Genomic DNA, 22,945 nt, shown 5'->3' with positions numbered 1-22,945 from the left:
AAAGATTGGGCTTGAACGGTATATCTCATGCCACTTTGCCTTTTCAGAGCTGTATTCACATTTCCTCATGGGATTGTTTTTTACCATGTCACGCCTTTACACCACAGGTCCAAAAGGACTGGCACACTTTGGGATTTCCTTTGACAGAGACCTTATGAGACAGACTTTCTGATCTGTCCTGAGGACAGGCCCTCATTCCTGGGCAGGGACAGAGTAGGCCATTGTTACTTCTGTTTTGCCATGACTGCCTTTTGTTACCACTGTTTATGAGAGACATTATTGTATCATGCACGTCTTTTTTTCATTCTATACATAAATTGACCACATGACTAGGGAAAATGCTCTAGTATTCCTCTTCAGAGTAGCCCTGCATATTCGCACTTGAAGAATGTAGTCCTCTGCGGCAAAGTGAGCCTCTGTTTTGAAGTCCTCTAAAGTGGGGAAGCAGAAGCCTCTTGTTCCTGGCCTGTGTTTGGCCCCAGGTCAGGGGAATGTACCATGTCTGGTTCTAAGGCTATCCTAGAACTGAGAAAACTTTGTCTCTCATCTAAGGGTGTGTCTACACAGTAAAGAAAAACCCGCAGCTGGCCTGTGCCAGCCAACTCTGGCTTGGGCTGCGGGTCTATTTCATTGTTCGGTAGGCTTCCAGGCTCGGGCTGGAGCCCGCGCTCTAGGACCCTGCAGGGTGAAATTGTCCCACTGCAGCCCGAGCCTGGCAGTCTACACAGCAACGAAACAGCCCCATAGCCCGAGCCCGAGTCGGCTGTCACTGGCCAGCTGCAGGGTTTTTCTTTGCTGTGTAGACATAACGTAAGTTGGTGAGTGCTACCACCTCTGATGGTAACTGCTCCCACCAGGAACTGGCATTTGTGGCCAGGGCAGATTGCTTAGTGCTCCTGAGGTCCTCATTCCAAGCCTCTCACCTATCAGTACCAAGCCTGGAGGTCCACTCAGGGTCTGGCATTTGTGGTGATTCTACTCACCTTTATGCTCAAAGGCAGAGGAAAGAAGAGTCAGAGCTCAGTGAGGGTTCTGTGCCAAGGGACTCAGTGCCATTATAAAGGAAGAAGGAACCCTTTCCTGTCTTCCATGGAATTCTATTCTCATAAAATTCTGGGGTTTAGTGGAAAAAAATGAGGAAGTTGGAGAATCACATGGTGCTTTTTAAACAGCTTTGAACATCCAGTGTCATTAGGGAATGCTCAGACAGTCCCAACAAGCACTGCTTTTCTAGAAGGTTCCTGAAGCTCATCAGCACCAGAAATGTGAATCATCCTTCGTTTATGAAGTGTCCACATCCTACAAGTGTGAATATGCAGAGGTACTACATATGCTGGTAAGTAGCCTTTCTTTCATTTTAATGTAATTTTAATTTTTTCTACAAGATCAAAAGTCGAAACAATCAGAGGTAAAATTTAGATCACAGCATTATTGACTTCACTTTAAAGGGGGTTTCACCTGCTCTATTTCGAACTTCATGGACTCAATTCTGTAACTTGTGTCCCGAAATGGACCCAGTTTTCTGTGTACTTAGTTATGAGACATTTTCAGTGTTTGAAGCTTCCTGTGGAAAGAAGTTAAGCCAGCAGTGATCTTCTTTAAGCCCTCCTCCAAGACAATAGTGGATTCCAGAAACTGAGGTGGTAGATCTCTTTAACATAAAATATTTCTATCTTGTTGTGTTACTGTTTGCGGAGCAGCCACAAGGTGATAACACTAAGGGTTTGGAGGTGGCAGTGGTGACAAAACCGTAGTGCTGAACCAAGTTTGGAGTTCCTAGCTTAAGTATTTTATTAAAAGTGTTAAGGGGAGTGAGGTGCCCAACTCCCTTTGAAGTGCGTACCATATAAATACATAGTGTGTTAACACTTAGTGAGTTGTCAGTCATGTTTGGTGTGCAGAAGTTTGGATGACTTTTTCTAATTCTCCATGCAAGATGCATACTATGAGGCAGTTGGACATGGACAAAGGCCACAATGCAAATGACTCCATTATAATCCTCACTCTTTGCACAAGTTCTGTAATGTGTAAGCATGCATCATGAAATGGGAGAGGAATACGAGGATTTATAGCTTGGTTAGGATGTGTACTGGCTGTGAAACTGTGAGGGGGAAAAAAGTAAAAAAGTAAAATTTCACCAAACTACTACCAAACTCATCATCCCACACCTCACTTGTTATCAGTAAAACACCAAAGCTTCTGCTTTTACAGTTACAGAGCTTTCTGTATAAGCAAACTACTATTATCAACTCCTTTCCTCACACTATTCCTGAAGAGACTTTGATATGATATTAAAGATATTTGTATTTTCAAGAGTATTCCAAAAGAGTGAAATGTAGGGAAATATAAGGAAGAACAGAAATAAGTAAGCTAAACCAAAACAAACAAACAAAAATCAAATCAAAGAGGCTCTGGGTTGTTCAAAACAATAGCCAGTCATTTCATATTTAATTTTTTACATTGAATGCATTATTGTACATGCCATTGTTCTAAACATAGCTCTTTCCTTGCCATCAGACAATTGCTCCAAAATGTAAATAGAGACTGTGGATTTGTTGTGCAAAAATGTAGTCATTTTCTTTAACCAAAGTTAGATTTCAAAATTAGTTTCCTTTTTATATTTGATGAAGCCAGATTATAAACATTTATGAAAGAGAGCGAGCCTATCATTATTTCTCATTGTGCAATCATTGTGCTGTCTTGGTGGTTTACTTCAGTTGTCTTAGGAATGTTTGGGAATGCTAGAGAAATATGTACTACCACAGGAGTATGGGGAACAGATTCTGAAAAATTTCCTTTAAAAAAGGAAATGATTTCTTAATTATTTTTATGGACCCGACAGCTTTGTCTTCTTTTGAGAAATACATTCTGTACAGTTAACTATTGTAGAAAGATCATATAATTAGTATTACATTTGCTTTGACATACAAAATATGAGGTACAGTACTCTTCACGTGATCTTACCAAAACAAATACAACACTTTGAAATGCTACAGTAGATTTCCAAAATAATTGGGATGCAGTTGTGACTGCAAAGATCTTTTCTAATATGAGGTCATCAGTCATAAAAAGCATAAGTTGTTATCCATTAAGAAGTAACATAGTCCAATGTATCAGACCCTGTATTGAAATTAAGGAACTCAGGGTTCTATTTCTGTTGTGTGACCTTGGGAAAGTCACATAAGTGTTCTGTGCCTCAGTTTCCCCATCTATACGATTATAATAATTATACTCACTTTCCAGTATGAAATCTTAGAGATATATGGATTAAGACTCCTTTATAAGACCTAACTATTTTTCATATTACCTTTAGAAATATAACCTTTAAGGAATGTGACATACCAAGTCCATATTAGATATGAACTTTTGCAAATTACTATTCGTCAATTGATTGTCTCTCATTGACTTTAGTGGACTTTGAATCAAGCCTACCTCGGAAATGTATATTTGTTTTAAAATAACATGGCTGCACACTATAAAATCTAACAATTATTCATTTTCTGTCTGGCTAACCTTGATGAACACTGAATATCTGTCTGTGTTAAGACAAAACTCCGATTTTCTGTGATGCAGGAATAAAATTTCAGTGAAATTGATGCATAAATGCAATAGCAAATTTTTGTGAAATTCTTAACAAATAAAATTTTATGTGGAAAACTCCCCTTACATTTGGAAAAGAGAATTTTTAAAAACATGACAGACAGGCTGTCACCCGTCGCTATACAGGGGAAGTGGCATGGCTTAAGAAGACCCCAGTTCATTTTTTTTTAAAGATAAACAAAGAACTGGTGGAGAAACCATTGATTCATTGTCTGGTAAGTAACTGAGTATTTTTTTTTTTAATGAGATCAGACAGGAATAATGTAAGAAGAGTACATTATATATACATGTATGACTAAATTTTGGAAGTAAAGTATATTAATATAATAGCAAAAAAATCAATTAAAGTCATACTTTAAATCTATTTTTATCATAGTATTACAACATTGTTTAAAGTAAATATATATAACCTACATTAATAAATGATACATATCATAACTAAGCAATACAATTAGAGATTTATGTGGAATTCTGCAGAAGTCAGATGTTCAAAAATACTGAAAGACAATGTACAATGAAATAAATTTTAATTTTACAGTTTCTTCATCATGTTCTCTCTCTCACACTTCACCCACATCCACCAACAGTCAAGAATCAAGATGCCAACATACCATTAAAACAGAAACAGCTGGACTCTCTTCACCGGTTGACCGCCCAGCAGTTACTGGATGCTCCTCTTCTCAGGCCCAGGCCCCCTTTGTTGGATATCTCTCTTCTGGACACTTGTCCCCTCTTGCTTTTTCCTCATCCACTGGACACTCCTTCCCTATTGGGCCCCTTCCTGATGGCACTTTCCTTCTTGGGCCCTCTTCTCATGGACTATCTAAAATTGACATTTTAATTTCTGAAGTGAGGGAATTGAAAGAGGAAGTAATTAATGCTGTCCAGGAATTGAGAACTATAACAGATCACCTAGGTTGCTTGGTGGCCTATATTGGACAGAGTTCAAGAATACTTCCAACTCCTGGTGCACCTACAGAAGGATAAAGCATATGCCTTAGAAATACATAGTCTCCATCTGACAGATGCATTCATCTTATAAGGTTAACCTTGATGAATATCTGTTAAATGTTTCTGTGTTTTCAGTTCAGTCTAAATTCCTAAAATCTTTGTATGTCAAGGAATGTTTTTATGTTGAGATATATATCCTGCTAGTGAATTTTGTTTAGATCCAATTTTGTATTTCCTTTTTAATAGCTCAAAGTGCTCTTTAATAAATGTATGTATTTCTTATGCATAGATCTTGATTTTCTGTGTTACTTTTAAGTATATTATGTGCAACAAAGTCAGACACTGACACTGAAAGAACACTATTCATTTCTTTAACCTCAACAGTCTTAAGGTAAGAAGTCCTTTTCATCATGAATAAGCTCTGAAATGTATTTTAAATCAAAGTTCTTAATTGCAGTTGACCTTTCTGAGTCTGTTGGCAGCCATCATGCTGAAAACTGACATCATAGTGATAATAGCACTGGCATAAAACTTTTGTGCGAGAAACTATCAACCAGTTTCTGACCTACTTCCCTATGGGCTTAAGAGGCAGAAATAGATAATGTTTAATATTCAAGCAATATGCCTAATTTTTCAATATCAACATTCCTTGTATGGCATTTAATCCAGTATTAAAGTAAGTTGGGATTTGATTTGCTTTGGGCTTCCTTAGTGTACGTTTTATAAGGAATGTCTCTTGTAAACATAATTGCAGATGCTAGAAGTAAGTTCAGCAATAGTTTAATTAGGGTGAAAAGTGCTTCTTACCTTTTGAGTTTTGATAGTTGGGCTCAGCAGAACAGGTTAAGCAATTCTCAAAGACTTGTTACTTTGAAAAGACAATTACAAATTAAAATATAATGAATAGTATAAGAACATAGTGTCAGATCTTCAGCAGATGCAAATGGGTTTCACCAGCTAAGGGTGAAAGTCTAGTCCCACTGAAGTCAATGGTACAACTCCCTGATCCTATGAGATGTGGAATGCCTTCAGCTTCTCTAAGAATTGGCATTCAGCCCTCCCCCTTCCCCGCCCCGGAAAGTCTCATATTTTTCTGAATAGCATGTTCTTCTTACTTCATTAATGGTACACCTGTGGGAGGGGGAACTATAAGCTCAGTCCAAATATATTTTATGCCTAGACTTGGCTACTTTTTTTTTACATTTAGTAACCGAATCTGAGTTATAATTGTTTGCACTTAGCTTACTCCACAGAACAGATGACTTTCATTCTTTGTGTAAGTGAGGAAATGACCCTGTGATTGTGGGGAATGTTCCTGAGTTATACACTACCCTGGTGGAATTGTCTAGCGAAAGGATCTGAGTCCTCGCTCCAACTCTCTTCACCTGGCGGACTGCCTGACCTCGAGGACTCCCCTTCCATTCTCCAGTGTGGCAGAGTCCTCGTATCCCTGACAAGGTTGGGCCCAGGATCCCTGCGAGGCTCGACCCACGGTCTTGTTGTGGTCACTTAGGCAGGGGCTAGCCTGTCCCCACTCAGGGGTGCTCTCTCCGCACTGGCCATTTCTCTGACCCACTGATCATTACATACAGTTCAAAGCAAATACAATTGATTAAACAACAACTAATTAAAAATAAGGAAAAAATGGGAAAAGTTATAGGAACAAGTAACCCCACTGTGTGGACGTGGGGACATTACAACCAGCTGTCTCTGGAATGCAAGGAAAGTTAACAGTCTGCCTCCTTCCCAGGCCCTGGCTGTGCTGCAGTGATACTAGGGGTCACATACTTGCTCTGGCGATAGCAGGACCTTTCTTCCCAGTGTTGGCCCTCACATTGGGGTTACAATCCTGCGCCAAGTCCGGCCTGCAAGACCTCTTGTCTGGGGGCATCTCCCTGCGCTGGGCCCTCGCTGTCCAGGGTCCCCCCACTCTTCCCATCTGCTCACCACACTTGGCTCCACACTGCTCCAGCCCCCAGCTCCAGGCTCCCTCAGGCTGCTGCTGCTCTGTCTCCAGTTCAGCTCAGGCTGCTGCTCTCTCTTTAGGTCAACCTGCTCTGGCTCAGGCAGCTCCAGCAGAGGACGGGACCCCAGGCTTGCCCTGTCAATAGGGCTGCCCTAGAGCGTTGGCCCCTCCCCATTAACCCTGGGGACTGTCAGTATCAGGATCTTGATTTCTAATCCGCCCTTCCCGTTTCTTTTGGTACTGGGAGAAGGCCAACCAAAATCCCCCACTAACTTTCAGTAAGGGGCCAACAATCTCCTTACATTTGTCGCCGTTTTGTAACCATCATGCTAACCATCATGCTGTCAAATTGTAATTTTGTTCAACCTAAGTCTAATGATTTTATTTCATTGGCATTTCAAACCACTTCTCAGATTTTCCCATAAATCCTCTAATGTACCACATCTGTTAAATAATCCTAAACTGCTACAAATATGGATTATAATAATATTAAGAGTAAAAACCTTGAGACGTCTTGGCATGAATATTTTTAAATGAATAGCTTTCCCCCAAATTGTCTTACCTCAAAACTCATCTGTAATCTTGTTAAATTAGAAATCTTCCAGTGTCTTTCTGACTCTTACAGTTAAGGTTACAATATTGATTTTATTTTATAGGCCAAGTTCCTTGGATTCTTAGCACTAATAAGATGCTGTGGCCAAGAGCTTTTCCCTGGAGTCATGATGAATGTTAGTGATTTACCTATACCATTATTTAATAAATGACTAAAATATACTCAAAGTCCTGTACAATTTGTTTGGGTCTTTTAATTAGATTTTCCCACAGCCTCCCAGGATGCTTTTTATCATTGCCTGTCCATTGGAATAAAATCACTTAAAGGATGATTGATGGATGATGGAATAGACAAGTATGTTTCTGAAGAGTAAAGAAAAAAATTTCCCTGTATATCTAGTGTCCCCTTTCTATAAGATGCATTCTCATAATGTGAGGGGGTTTTATGTTTTAATAAGGTCTTCTAGGGTAGTTTGAGCTTCAGAGAGGTTTCAGCATACTGGCAGAACTGTTTTATGTAACAACAACATGATAAATATTTGTGGGCTTGGGTTTAGTATATATTTTTTTAAAGTGAGATTAACATTACTGCCCTAAGGAATGATATAATAGTAAAATACACTGTATGTAGAACAATGACTTTGTTTCCCACCTGACACAGCCTTGTTCATGAGTCAAAATCATAAATTAAATTATGATGTGACAGTAAGTAATTCCACCCCATTAACATTAAGTTTGCTATTGCTTTCTGATGATAAAACAGAGTGCTAGTCTTCAGGAAGGGAGATTTGTAGGAAATAGATACAGAATTATCACACACTGTTCTTGCAGCAGTTTGCCATGCTTTCAAAGTAATCTTAGTGTGGGGAATAAATGTAAATGTAAATAAAAGGATCCTTTTTTCAATATGGCAGCTAATTACTTACAAGTCACATGACACCATCAAACAACTGCTATGGGATTAAGTACGTATGTCCTGTCATATTCTTAAGGATTTTTTAAAATAACTTTGGGATACATATATATGTACATACATGATATTATTCATATTATTCCTCCACACTTAAAATGAGAACAATTTCTTCCTTGTCTTCCTCTTCCTGTACAATAAACAACATTCATCCTAATTCAACCAAATTAAAAAGAAATAGATTTAAATAATAATTTAAAAAGATGCTTAGCCAAGTCCCTGGGTGCACTGACACATATTTAATAATACAATAAATTATACATTTCAAATGTTAATATACATATTTATGCAAAATGTCAGGAACTATACTGCATTACTTTACAAGTAAAAATTAGATTAAACTGTGCTTTAATCAGAGGATATTTACATCATTTTTTCTTTGTGATTGACCACCCATAATAGTAAAAATCCATCTATACTTGTTCATACCATGGCATTTTGTGCTAGTTTGATGTATTGGGGCAATATGAGGGATTATAAATACAGCTTTAAACATACTGTGTAGATGAGCACTGGAGCAAACCCTCTGTACAGCAGCACTGAAATTCTCTGTAAAATATCACATTCCTTCAGTCCTTCCTTCATGCTCACCTCATTCAGATAAAATATTTTATTTTTACTTTCCCCCCTGTTTTAAGGTTGATAAGCCTCAAAATATACTGCCCATCAGCATAGGATTTTTGTAAAATGTTGATACTGTATCTCCTTACAAGAGCAGATCTTCCAGGCAGGGCAGGGCAGGGATATATGGTGCAGAAGCTAAAAACCAAAGTACTGGTGTATTTGATGATTGCTTATACATACAAATATTGAAAGAACAAAATATGGAGACTGGAAAGCACAACAGATTGATAATGAGATTCAGAACTATGGGACTTTGCACGTGAGTGGGAAATGGAGGAGTAATTTGTCTCTCCTATCTAAAAGATTCCCATTGGCTGCAATGGGCTTTAGATCAAGCCCAGTGTTTTTACATTATCTTCCTCTTTTTGGTATTTGAATACATTTTACCCTACAGAAATTTTAAAAAAAGTGAAATTAGATTAGAAAACATTTCTACAGAGTGAAATGTATTCAGCTACCAAAGAGAGGGAGATGATGTCAGAACATTGGGCTTGACCCAGAAGCCCATTTTAGCCAAGGCCCTCGCTTCTAATTTGATGAGAAGCATTTGGACTGAGAAAGTGGGTTAATTCCTTGATGGGAGAGTAATGAGTGTGTGCATATTAAAGATATGTTATCCTAGTCTACATTTAGTTATAAATGTGCTCATAGTTTCTATCTATGCTAAGATGGACAGAGAAGCAAAAATAGATCTGGCACCAATTTTTAAAATTTCAGCAGAATAGCTCTGTTCAAACTTCCAGCCAGGCTCCTTTTCGAACACAAAGCAGTCCACAACCATTGTGCAAAATTTGTCTATCTTAACTTCATCTATAGACCTCCAAAATCCCCTTGAAAGATCATATGTTTGGTGGACACTGAAAAAGTTGCTACACCTATCCCAGAAAGACATCAAGTTATTTGGAGTTGTTTGTCTTAAAAAAATAAAATAAAATAGCGAGAAAGAATCCATTTTAATCTTGTATGTTTGAAGTGAACTTTTATGCTTGTGACATGATATGGTAACAATTGTCTGTGTTCTCTGCTTAATTCAAAATTGATATTCAGAATTTCTGAGCTCCTTCAAATCCAGTTGATGTCAGTAGGAGCTCAGCATTTCTGAAAATCAGGCTTGTAGTCATTACACCCAACCTATAAAGAAGCTGGGAGCCTGATTCTGCTCTCTTACACTGGTGTAAATCAGAAGTAATACCACTGAACTCAATGAGTGTGATTCTTCAGTTTTTGTAGCCATTTACAGCTATGCAAAGTGGATGTGAAACACGACCATTCTGATCTGGTAAGATTTTACACCCATTTTGCAGAGGTGTACTTGACTCAAGGTGCAAGCAGTGGAGACTCAGGACCAATAGAGTGTAGAAGGGATATATTCTGAGATCACAATCCGACACTAGCAGTATCACCTGCAAATGTCCCTTCCCTATAATCAGCAGGGGAGGAATCTTGAATGGGCTGCCAGGATTGTAAGATGGTGCCTGGAAAATAAGGTGGTGTGTGTGTGTGTATGTGTGTGTGGTGGTGGTGATGGTGATGTGGTTGGGGAAATGTGAAGGTGCTCATGTGGCAAGATTGGGGGGTGGGGCTGCCCACACTCCAGGTTTGCTGTCTTTCCATGGCTGGGAGTCGGAGACTGAGCTAGCCAATTGGTCCAGTGCACCCCCGTCCTCTGTATTTAAACGCTCCAGAGATTTTCAAAAGTCCCTGGCTCCTGCTAGCTGCATGAAGTTTTCTATTTTTTAAAATAATGCTATTGATTTCATATCTTTCACTGTAAAGTACACAAACAATAATGTGAAGATGTTCTTATCTGGATTTCTCAAGGCAATGCTAAAACTGAGTTCTAAACGTTTCTAACAGATTGCTGTCCACTGGAGTGTACCTTGCAAAGAAAGATTAGCTAAATTAAGCTATGATATAAAGATATAAATAAGAAGTGTTAGAGAATAAATTGGATTAAATAGATTTAATGTTATTTATTCCCTATTTCTACTTAATCATCTCTTCACACTGCTGCACCACCAGCATTATAGAAAAGTTAACATCTTGCTGAGCTGTATCTGAAAACTGAGCAAGTGTCTAAAGCAGACAGATGGATGTTTGAACTTGCCTCGGATCACCAGTTGACTCCAGCAAAGTTCTATTAACAGGTGGCTCACCGATTGGTGTGCCATGTGACATTTATCTAGGGAGCTAGTTGGATGACAGGCTGCTTCAGATTGAGAGAGGGGGTCTTTGCATTGATGAGGAAATTGCTGAAACTCATGTCTCATTAGTGTTTCCTAAGGTTCTTTGGAAGTGAACAACAGTTTAATTAAAGGCTGACGTAAACACGTTTCTGCACACTTTCCCTGCAGCATTTTATCACATTAGAATTGATCAAAATTGTTGCCTTGGGCTGACTTGAACAGATATACATCTGGAGCACCATTTGTGCAAGCTGCCGATGAGCAGGCTGCATACGCTGGGCTTCACAGCAACGCTGTTCTCCCTTCCTTTGTAGATGGTATTACCTTGTTGGGAGATGAGTTGATCTAACTCTTTGTATTTTCATAAGCCTTTATCTCTTTCATGTGATGCTTTAAAATGTATAACATGCTTCAGCCTGGGCATGTATCTGTTGTATCTCTGCAATAACATGAGGATATTATGCAAGAATAATTTGAACAGAATGTGAATTCTTAAAAGAATAATCATGTTACATTAAAATTTTATGAAAATTCTAAGCAGGACATGGTCATGGGTTATTCTGATTCATGTCGATAGAACATTATGATAAACAGAGTAGTTTGATATACATTGCTGATTTTGGTACTTTTTCCTCTTCATGTGCTAAGTATTTTTCAAAGAATCAACACAGTACAAATAAGTCAAACTGAAAAAATGTTATATTTTCATTCTCAAAACTGCAATTTTATTTCAAGCATATGTCATGGAGCATTTGGAAGAAAATACAAATAGGCCTGTTTTTATATTCTCTTTCCATCACTTGGTTACCTAACTATCACTGTATAACTAAAGCTACAGGAACAAAAATGTAACTCTTGGAGAACATATATGTTTTAAAAGCAAAACAATATCAATTATTTTTATTTAGTAAGTGTTGGAGTTATAATTAAAAATTACATGAACTCGTAAGATTACCTTAGCTAATTTTGCTGCATTTAAAGGCCGTGAACATTTGAAAAAAATAAGGATAATAAAAAACTGCCCTTCCTAAGATGTAATGATGTATTTTTTTCCAAACTGGTAAACCTCTGAAGAAAATGAAACTCATGTGCTCTTAGCAGAGTTAGAAGCCTGTCCTTTTGGTCAAGGAGGAGACCACTGTAGTCTCTCTCTATAACTTATACAAACAGTTTTTGTTCCGGCTCTCCTGTAGGCTGCATCTGTTATTCCATGGTGAATAGACCATGAAAGCTCCATTATGATGTCAGTGCATACAAGGGGAGAACAAGAGGGGAAATGACCATCTGAATTACTTCACAATGCTAAGTACATTGTTTTAACAAAGAAGCTGCTACATGTATTTCAGCTATTCGGTCTTCACAGTTGTGAATGCTGTTTATGTCATGTTTCTAAAAGTACTTCACTGTAGTGTCATGTGTGGCAGGCATTTCTGCTTTAAAATACAGAATCTGTGTTTGGTTGGGTGATGGGAGTTCATATTGCAGCAAAAGATGTACAATATTGACTCCCAATAGCTTTCACCTTCATTCAGAGACAATAATCTCTTGTGTTAATAGTCTCATGGTTGTATTCAGTTTTGCTTTGTAATTTATGCTACTCTGTATGTATTGAACTACAATTGTTTTAAAGGCAATCCACAAGGTTTTAATATTCACCAATTTCTTTTTCTGTACATTTTCTTTCAAATTAGGGATGCCACTTGGGGGTTAGTGGAAATCCTGATTACGTTGCAAGTCATATAACATTCTTCTTTCAAACAATTTAAATATTTTGGTTTAAAAAAAAAAAAGCTTTGGCTTGTTTGATGAAGTAACAGCCACAAACTAAATTAAATCTCTGTTGTATTCCAGAAATTAGATCTGCAGACATTTGCAAAATCTCTCAGCAGAAGTTAGTTCATTCCTTCAAAAGTTTGTTTGTTGAATGCAGTTTTACTTAAGTGAAAGATCTCCCAACCTCCTACTCTGTGGGGGTGATCATCTCCCTCCCCATAGAAGTTTAGCTGCAATATTCAAAATAAAAATCAAATTCAATCCTTTGTATTTTTTTGTGATATTATACATATGGTAGAATAAACTAATTGTGTTGCCAAAAGAGTCTTATCAAAGTGTTCAGTTATTGATATGTCTTGTGACAGCCAGTGATGGATGCAATGTGTTAGTCAAGGCTGCAACTATAGGCCATTAGTGCACTTGTCTGTTTCTTCAGACAATAATGTTGGATTGTTTTTGCAGTGGTAGACTACACACTAATGGAAGAGTCCCAGTCCAAAGCCAAATGTTTGGTTAATTTTGTCCAATGGCTTTTGTAAAGATGTAACTGCTTTCCCTCTTCTGCAGTAGCGCAAAGGTCCTTGTGCTTAGATGAAACAAGTGTCTTAAGAAATGAATATGCTAGTGCAGTCATTTGATTAAAAAATGAAATAATCCTAAAATCATGAGCGAACGTGCAGGTTTTATTATAGGATTATAAAATCCCTATTCCAGACTCATTCACCACACTAGAAGCAATTTAAAAAAAATGTATGTAGTTTATCAGATAAATTATATAATCCAAACCTTAACCATTTGTTACTCTTGTCCTTGCTATAGGGAGGCTATTACAAGTAGAAAAATAAAATGTTTGTTATTATTTCCCTTCAAATAGCACTTTGTTTATTTACATTTCTAAAATGACCAATTACTCAGGTGCCTTTAACAATAATATAAAATTACAATAGATCAGTGTAAACAAAACCTACAGCAACTGTCATAATGCATAATAATACTGAATAACCATACAACAAAGAAATAAAACAATGTCATCGCTTTCCCTGTATACTCCCCTGGACAAAATTTGCTTCTTCAGCAGCCTGCTTAAAAAACATGAGCCTTGCGCTGTGCTCTGGAGATCCTTAAATTCAGGCTATTTTGGACCAAAGCATATTACTAAAATAGGAGCCCTCAGAGAAAACACCCTGCCAGCAGCTTCCCTCTTTTATATAAAGGTGGATCCAGCTTCGTGGTCTTCACAGATCTCAGCAGTGGTAGAAGTCAGGAAGAGGGAATCAGACTCTCAGGTAGAAAGGTCCTAAGCATATGTAAGGTTTTCTAGATCAACATCTTAAACTCCCCCCAGATCATAAAGAACTGTCTGAATAAGCTCAAAGTGAGGCACTCTATTTTACAGGGCTGTCTTGCCTTCAACTTTCAAGTGCATTTAAGGTGTAGCAACAAATACAACACAATACAGTAGTCTAGTCTGAAGGTGACAAAGGCATGAATGAAAATAGCATGGTCTGCATAGAAGAGAAAACGCAGATGCATTATGGTCCCAAACCAGTATTTACGAATGAGCTTAACTTTAAGCAAATGGGTAGTGCCATTGAGTTCAAGCTGAATCCATACCCCATGGTGATGTATATGCTATAAATATGTGCAATTAATAATTTAAATGGGGGAAAGGATTTAATTGTAGATTGAAGTACAATAATTAATGTTAATTAAGCTTTCAGACAAAATACAATGTGTTTACTGTTATATTATCATTTAGAATAGCATTTCTTCATTTTTCACGGCCATTGTGCTATCTCCATATTAAGAGAGATTTTTGTTGGGATGTAAACTGGCAGGGAGAGGAGGGAAGGGCCTACTAGAAAAACAGAGAATCTGAATACTGGCGCTTATGTATCCTGCATTTTTAGGAATGTCACTGTGCTTTTGGAAGAGAAAAGGATGGATTTCTGTGTTAAAAATAGTAAATACTTTAAAATGGATTTTTTGTTGTGATTACTCTACATGTGATTGCAGATTTCCAGTAAAAATTACAATAAAATTCCCATCAGCTAAGTGGATATGGTGTACTGTAGAATTGCAAAACATCTAGGGAACTGGTGAGGTCATGGGTTTCTTTACTTTCTTGCTTGTCTGGTATGAAGAGAATGCAATTTCTGTTCTGCACGCCAAAGACCAGTGAACTGTTGTTCATGCCTATGCTGGAAACCAATCATTTTAAATCAGTCACAGTGGAGTAGGATAACTGAATAGGACTTACAAAAGTAGCATAAACATAAAAAGTATATGATTTACAAAATGCCGTGTCGTGCAATGGAATAAGAGGCCTCTAGGTTAACATTCCTGTTTTCTTATATTTCCTTTGCAGATATGTCTTCTCCTACAATGAAGAAGCCTGAGAAGCCTTTGTTTAGTCCCACATCTCCTCAGGATTCTTCACCGAGACTGAGCACTTTCCCCCAGCATCACCATCCAGGAATCCCAGGAGTTGCACACAGTGGTGAGGACATATGAAGGAGGAAGAAAACCCTCCATATTTATCTGGTTTCTGCTCCTTTCCCACCCTCTGATAATGATGTATTTGTTGAAGTCATTGTTATGGACCTACTCCCATGTATATTACAAATGAAAAGAGAATTGAGTATGTTGCTGAGTTTGGGGTATCCTTGGAGGAATCTTCATTAAAGACAGCTCAGGTAGCCCTTCAGAATGGCGTGAAATGGTCAAGCTAAAACCAACCTGTGAATGAAAATATATGTAACCTAAATGAAGGAACTCACAGGACAAAATAAGCCCTCCCCCATTTTTTGCTAACTAGCATATTATATTCACATGCCTTAATAGGATTTCATGAAATGCCATACATAAAGGAAGCCTCAAAATTAGAAAACAACGTTGAACACCCACATTAAAAAATGAATTAGATACTGATGCCTCTTTTGGGGTAGATAGAGCGAGCGAGCCACTATCTATAAAACCTTTTTTCACCATATACTTCTGTAGATCCACACGGACCTCCCTTTGACCTTAATGTGAGTTGCATGCATGAATTAAGGGGAAACTATGGCCCTTGAGCTGTAATGGCTTGTCAAGTATATAGTGTGGGCATTTCTAGCATGGTTTTTGTAGGATCCTCTATTCTTAACTCCCTACTTTAAATTTTGGCACGGCAGTGTTCTTTCATTGGTGGGTCGTCTAACATCATGTACTATATAATATTCCTTTAATACAATAGGGTGGAGTAAGGAGTGTTAAATCAGACTTGAATATTTTTGCTTTTATAGATTTAAAATGCAGTTCTTCTCTCAAAAGTTATTCTTTCATGGTCCTCCCCCCCATCTCAATGACTTCATGTTCATATTTATTCAGTTTACAAGTGAAGAGACATTATTTTTTTCTAACATCCAGCCCAGCAAACCCACTCTGGGATCTGAAGTCAATTTCAGCTCTTTCTGATTTGTGGAAGGATTCTATAATCAGAAATTAATTAATAATACTGTATATGATGCATGAGCCAGAAGAGACTCTCTTGTAGCTGAGTTGGTTCTGCAGGCCTAACAAGTATAAAAAAATAGTAACTTACCTTTGTTATTAAAGTGAAAAGATATGACTCTGATTCTGGAGTAAATTTCTTGAGAGAGAAGCTGCCATAGTTATTTTTCTGACCATACCCATAGTTTAATCAAAACCTTATATTTTTTTTAATATGTCACTTTTTAGATTATATATTAAGTGACAATATAAAATAACAACCAACATAGTAATTCTGTAAATTTACTACTTACTTTCCAACAGTCTTGATTTGAATAGAACTGTCCCAAATTTCTGCTCTCAGTCCTGGAGTCCCTGGGACTGCAGTTTTTTCCTGACACCACAGCGGTGGAAGCTGCTAGCTACAGAGACTGCCTCTCAATCAGCTCTCACTTTTGCCTTTCCTCGCTGGCTGCTCCACTGCAAACTTGTCTGCATCTCTTATTGTAGCAGAGCCTGTATAGAAGTTGTCACAGACATTGGCTACCTTATTTGGCCCCATTCCACGCTCAATAGCTTCAATGGGAAATGAAGGAAATGGCCCTGGAGAGAAGAAACAGTGGTGATTAACAGATGGAAAGGGGAGAAGGAAATAGGAGGAAACCAGCATAAGGAGAGAGGAGCATTGGAAGAAGAGGAATGGGGGATACACTGGCCTGTGAAGACATCAGATGGTGGAGCAGACCCACCAGCCACTGTTCCCAAGGAGAAAGACAAAAGTCAGGGAGATCTAGGAACTGTTTGGGGGAGACCTGAAAGAGCATAGATCCTCCAGCATTCACATGCAACACTGGTAGTTGTGATTCCCAACTTATTTTGAGAACTGCATCTAGAAGTTCTTATCAAATATTGACCCCTTTGCTATCATTCAGACTAAATTGCTTTTATAAATCTCTAATACATAGAACAGAGACACCATCGTGGGTGTGATTGTTTGTGTATAGTATCACTAGGTAGATAGCAAACCTCGGTTCTGACTTCAGCTGAGAAATGAAAGATAATTAGAGTTAAGGCTGATGAGCCTAAGCCTAATTTTCAAATTTGGGCATTTAAATAGGACAGTCAAATACCAGATTCGGGCATCCTATGTGGCCAACAGTATTTGAAAATTAGATACTATGTCTCTGTGTGATGTGCTTTGGGACTTGTAAGCATCCACAACAACATCCTGCTGCCTTTTTATTATATAGTTCACTTTTATTAATCCCCAGCTCAACAAGTTTAAAATAAAATGTATTTTTAAAAAGTAAAAAGTAAAAGATAGGAGAGGAGATGTGTAAAGCTATTGCCAATGCAGTGCTGGTGCTGCTACAGTTTAGAATCAGAATTCATTGTACAGAGGGAGAGATAGACCTTAAGTACCAAGGTGGTAAGCAGTTTATAAAATATCTTGGACAGAAACACGTCCTTGGACAGAAACACGTCCTAAAATAGAGGCATACCTCTTTTCTCCCATCTCCACCATAGTCAGACTTTTCCTTTTAATAAGGCACAAAATAAGTGTCCTCTGGATGTGTAATAAAGAGTGGAATGTGATTTTTATATATTGTAATAATGTAACAATCTCCACTTCTGGCTTGACGCCTCGGCGGTAACAGGACATTCTGTACATTCCTTTCATTGTGAAAACATTGCTGGTAGTTTAGACATTACTTGTAGTCTATAGATAGAGAAGTGTGTGTTTGTGGGGGCTGGGAAGAAAGATAATGCAAAGAAAATATGTATAGGATAGATCCTTTTTTGTTTGCCAGAGATATTTTCATTGGGTGGAATGGTTTCCCAGGCCCTGAAGTTGAACATTCATTAGCATTTTCACAATGGTCAGCTAATTATTCATGGCATTATTGCCTAGTAATTATTGCCCCCGTCCCCACATGAGACAGGTACAGTACAATGCAGTGAGGAATCACTGGCTGTCTCTAAGAACTCAGTGACTTTGTTCTTCTTTGTTGAATTGCTGTGGAAAAAAATGTGGGTTTTACTTATTTATTTACGTATTTGTTTGATTCATCTGGGCTCTTGAGACGAAGACTTTATAACTGAAATATGTTTCCTGCTGGGAAATCATTGTTGCATTTAAAGAAAAGTTAAATCTAATGATGATGTAATCCAGAAAAAAACTAAACAAAATGTGGCATATATGGATTTGGAATAACAGCACTTATCCATTCCCTGGGGCACTGCAGGGAAGGGGGAGGGTATGAGAGGTTGGATTTAAGGATATTGTAGATAAGAAATACATCATGCCAATTCACGACTAACTTTTATTTTCTCTCTGTGATACACAGGCAAAAAGTTATGCAAGAAACAGGAAAAGATACTAAATAATTTTCATTTTATTTTATCTTCTCCAGTCATCTCAACCAGAACTCCACCCCCACCTTCGCCATTGCCATTTCCAGCACAAGCTATTCTCCCTCCTGCCCCGTCTAGCTACTTCTCTCATCCAACGATCAGATATCCTCCCCATCTGAATCCTCAGGATACTCTGAAGAATTATGTACCTTCTTATGACCCGTCCAGTCCACAGACGAGCCAGGTACTGTAAAAATAAACAAACTGAAAGAAATCCTATGAAGAATGTGTACCCTCTTGAGTGCTTTGCGCTGATCACATCTCACTAGTCCAGTTACCATAGCACTCTGGGATATTGAACATAAGCGATTCAGCAAGTATTTCAGTTAAACATGGTTGGATGACGAGGGTTGAGTGTTGGAGCAGATTAGTTATATCCACTCACTGTTGCTTTGTGGAGCATAAGAGAGATACTTGTGCTGAATGATCCAGTAGCACAAACAGAGTATAGCCTCATCCCACAGTCCTCTTGCACACAGAACTCTTCTGTGGGAGTTCTGTGTGCAGCAGGGCTGCAGGATTGGTAGATAGCTCAAAGGAGTGTGACACTAGGAGAAAAATTACAGTAATTCACACCTCTGCTTTAGGTGGTAAAACACAGATGAATTGCTTGCTTCAGGGAGGAGCAAGGAATGTGTTAATGTAAACACCATGCACACAAACTGAACATACAAGTATATTTATAGACAAACTATTAAGATAAACTCTGGCAGGGTAATACTTCCAAGGTTTCATAGATATTTAACAGTTCTTTGCACAGATGTGAAAACACTTCAGTAATGAGTGTCACATAGAACCAGAGATTTGTTTTTTCCTTTTGTAAAGAGCATGCAACAGCAGTTGTGCTTTCTGGCAGCTATATTGAATCAAACTTGTTTCTCACATGCAAAGTTAATGTGGTTTTCATTAGAGGAATAATTTGTAAAGGACTTTATGCAAGAGCGTTTTTCACGATAGAATCAGCACATAGCATTAACATGTGATCTCTGCTATAAGACGAACTGCAACTGAGTCCTGGTCTGTCAATACTTGGAATATTTCCAATGTCAGTGTAATGTAATCTTCACTGCTTGGTCTGGTTTCTGATTTTGCTGCCTTGTCTAAAATGCTCCTGTGAAGACCCGTGTTGAAGCTCACATTATAATATGTTTTGAGAGAGAGTCAGGAGCATAGTTTGTCACAAAATTGCTGAAATGACAGTGTATCCACTCAAAGCATCTCCCCATGCCCCCCCCAAAATTCTTAAAAGACTGACTTTATCAACTGAGATGAACATGAAGAAATTGTTCTGATAAATATGTTTAGCACAACTGATTGAAGAAAGGTCTTTCAGCATGCGTTTCAGGCACTGCAGCGATAGAACTTCGGACTGAATCAAAGTTTGTATATTGAATAACAGATAAGGCTCCCCTCTAAGCTGTTCAAAAAGTCATTCTGGTTTTTGGGCCCCACTGGCTAACAGTTGGATCCAGCTGCAGAGTTTTTTTCATATTTTAAAAAAATATGTTGATGTATACATTTGCAACTTACTTTGGAAGGAAAAGTGAAAATAGTGTGATTTTTATTGGTTATAATATTAATGCTATTTAAATCAAACAGTGGAATTGGAGTATGTCAGCTTTAACACTACAAAGTGTTGTCAGTGCATGGATTAAAAGTCTCTCAGTTCCATATAGCATTTTTGCTGAAACTCAGCTGGGAACAGTGCACACAGGACTTGATTTTAATTTGTGTAAAATTTCCATGAATAACAAAGTCTAATTAAGACATCCATTAAAAGTCCTAAACGTTAATTCAGTGTGGAAAATCTTAGAGTTCTATTAGATTTTTTTTCAAACTGATGTGTTAATTAGGCACTATTAAGGGAAAAATTATGCAAATTAAAATCAAGCCCTTAGTGTTATGTATTTCTTTAATTATTCAGTGCTTGTTTTACTTACATTTCAATTTCTTATATATGTTAAAAGGGCAGATTAGGTGATAATCTCTCTAGATTGTTCCATGTTTTGCTTCAGATTATTAAGGTAAAAATGCAGCTTCTAACTGAAGTATCTCACTCTCTCTCTACCACGTTACGAACATGCTCTCTTGTGGTTCTAATGTTGTGAAGAGTATTTATTGAGCAGAAGGAGCTGTATGAACTCTTCTGCAAGAAGAATCAACTCCCTTTCTAATATCTACAGATATAAAGTTAATCTGTTCATTTGAAAGAGAAATTGTACTTTGCTGATGCTTTCAGACCAGCAGCAAACTGAAGACATTTACCATTCTTGTCTTGTTGCACGCTAGGGAATTGCTAGGTCAAATTGCCTTTGATTTACTTCTTTTGTCACCTTTCAAAATCTTTAGATTAGCGGAATGTTTTTCATTTTATCTGATGTTTGATTTGGTTTCTGAGGGGAATGGGTGAAACAACATTGAATATCGTATTCCAATCTTCTACTCCAATGGTTCTTTGCAATTTCTTCTTCTTAATTGTTGTTAGTAGTATCACACTTACATTTATTCTTCAAAACTTCCATCACAGATGTATGGTACACTAGAGAATTTGCATGCCCAACCCAACTTTCACTTGTTCACAACTTCAGGATCTGTCCCCTGTAAAACTGTAAAATAGCAAGAATATTTTTTTCTTGTGAAAAGAAGCAGCCGTCTGTGAAGTTTCAGTGACAAAAGAGAATTGTTCTGATACAATGGCATGCTTTGAGCCAAACCAGTTTTTCTTTTCTAAATAAAACATGAATTTTTATTCAAACAAATTTAATTATTATAAAATGCAAAGCTACATCTGTAGAAATACCACATCAAATTTAATTATACTTTCCCACCTCAAAACATGTTCATTTGGATTTCAAAAGAAGAACTATGATGATAGTCTTATTTTCAGCTTTAGAAATAGAAAGAATGGATACCCTGACAGCATTTACCTATAATGAACTGTTCCTCCCCAACATCTTTCAGTAATACACTAATTTAGATTGTTACGACAAGCAACTGAGATGCCTTGTACTCCCCACAGCAATTTTGAGATTAATTACATTACTGCTGCACCCATTATAGTGAGACAGTCATGCTATTCAATGGAATATTTTAAGTAAAATTAGTTTAAAGATATAGAGCTCCCATAAGTTTCCACAGGAGGAAAGCAGTGGGCAATTTTCTTGACATAATGTTAAATGCTCCAAATTATGTGTGATGAACAGTCAGGAAGTTCAAACAGTCCCTGTAGCTGCTGTGAACAATGATGCAACAACTGAGGTACCTAAACAAAAGAGAGAGTCCTGGCTCTCTCAGTATTCCACTCATATGTGCTTTTTATCATCTGCTCTGACTGGAGAGTAGATAAATAAATATATTGAATATAGAATGAAATCTCCACTAAGCACCCCTGCCTCCAACAGGGGACTTTAAAATATCCCCAAGATTCCCAGTTCTTCTTGACCTTTAGTTAAATATGTGTTTTTACTAAGCAACTGATTTTTTTTTAGCCTTTTTGATATTTGTTTAGGGCACGTAGGTGCCTTCATGCTTATTCTGAAGGGGTGCTAGTCCCTCCCTATTTAAGGCTGACACTGACATTATAAGATTGATTTTCCACCACTGTATCTTTACAAAAAACGAACCAATTCACATGTATCTAACCTGCCTGTAGAATGCCTATGTTTGTTCAGGGTGTGGACATTTTGATATCCATTTTGCATTAAAATCAATGAAAAGTGGGCATTCCTATCCTCTAGATGGCTTTGAAAATCTCAGCCTGTATGTGTGTGTCCACTCTCACAATTTTTTTTACCGTATTTAAAATGCATTAATAATCCTGAGTGTCATATGATTAAATCAATACAAAGCATTAAAAAAATACTTCAATATCCAGTTGGGACAGTGCTGGACAGTTCACAAACCAGAACAAAATGATCTGCACAACCCAATAAACCATGCAAGCTACCCCAATAGACAAGAGGGAATGATTCCTAAGCTAACACCAAAAATAGTAAAGAGGAGGGGTTAACAGATGCAAAAAAGAAAAGTGACAACAAAGAAAACAGTCAAGGAGAATCCTTCCAAAGAACATCCTGGCTTCTGTGAGGTACATCCAGGCTTGGGCTGGAGTGTGGGATCCGACAAGGGGAGGGTCCCAGAGCCCGGATTCCAGCCCAATCCCAGATATTTACAACTTTCTAGCTCCCCAGTCCAACCCCCATGAGCCGGAATCAGATGACAGGGCCAGCCTTTTGTGTTTGATTGCAGTGTAGACATACCCTTGCAAACCTCTTTTGTTAGAGAGTTCAACATCTGAGAACCCTAGAATGAGAAAACACTACCCTCATTCTCTTCCAGGCTGAACTAAGGGATCGAGAGATCAAAGCTAAATAGGAGTATGGATAGGAAATGACTCTAATAAGTAGGGTCCGGATTATGAAGGGCACTACTGACAAG

The 22,945-nt window shown here is 37.8% G+C and overlaps 1 protein-coding gene across 7 annotated transcripts in view; it reads left to right on the top strand.

The window, feature by feature from the left end:
• NFIB (nuclear factor I B) overlaps nucleotides 1-22,945 on the top strand; it is a 226,756-nt gene that overhangs the window by 160,795 nt on the left and 43,016 nt on the right. For 5 of the 7 annotated variants that reach the window (XM_054031875.1, XM_054031874.1, XM_054031876.1 and 2 more), the window contains exons 7-8: nucleotides 14,991-15,122; nucleotides 18,508-18,692. In XM_054031875.1, the coding sequence (XP_053887850.1) occupies nucleotides 14,991-15,122; nucleotides 18,508-18,692 (317 nt within the window). Of the gene's footprint in view, nucleotides 1-4,138; nucleotides 4,799-7,173; nucleotides 7,246-14,990; nucleotides 15,123-18,507; nucleotides 18,693-22,945 lie in introns of those variants that run through there. The other 2 variants (XM_054031881.1, XM_054031878.1) reach the window with 2 other exon arrangements.

This window comes from Malaclemys terrapin, chromosome 6, assembly GCF_027887155.1.
Source record: "Malaclemys terrapin pileata isolate rMalTer1 chromosome 6, rMalTer1.hap1, whole genome shotgun sequence".
Classification (NCBI taxonomy): Eukaryota; Metazoa; Chordata; order Testudines; family Emydidae; genus Malaclemys; species Malaclemys terrapin.
This window is presented reverse-complemented; position numbering and strand designations above follow the sequence as displayed.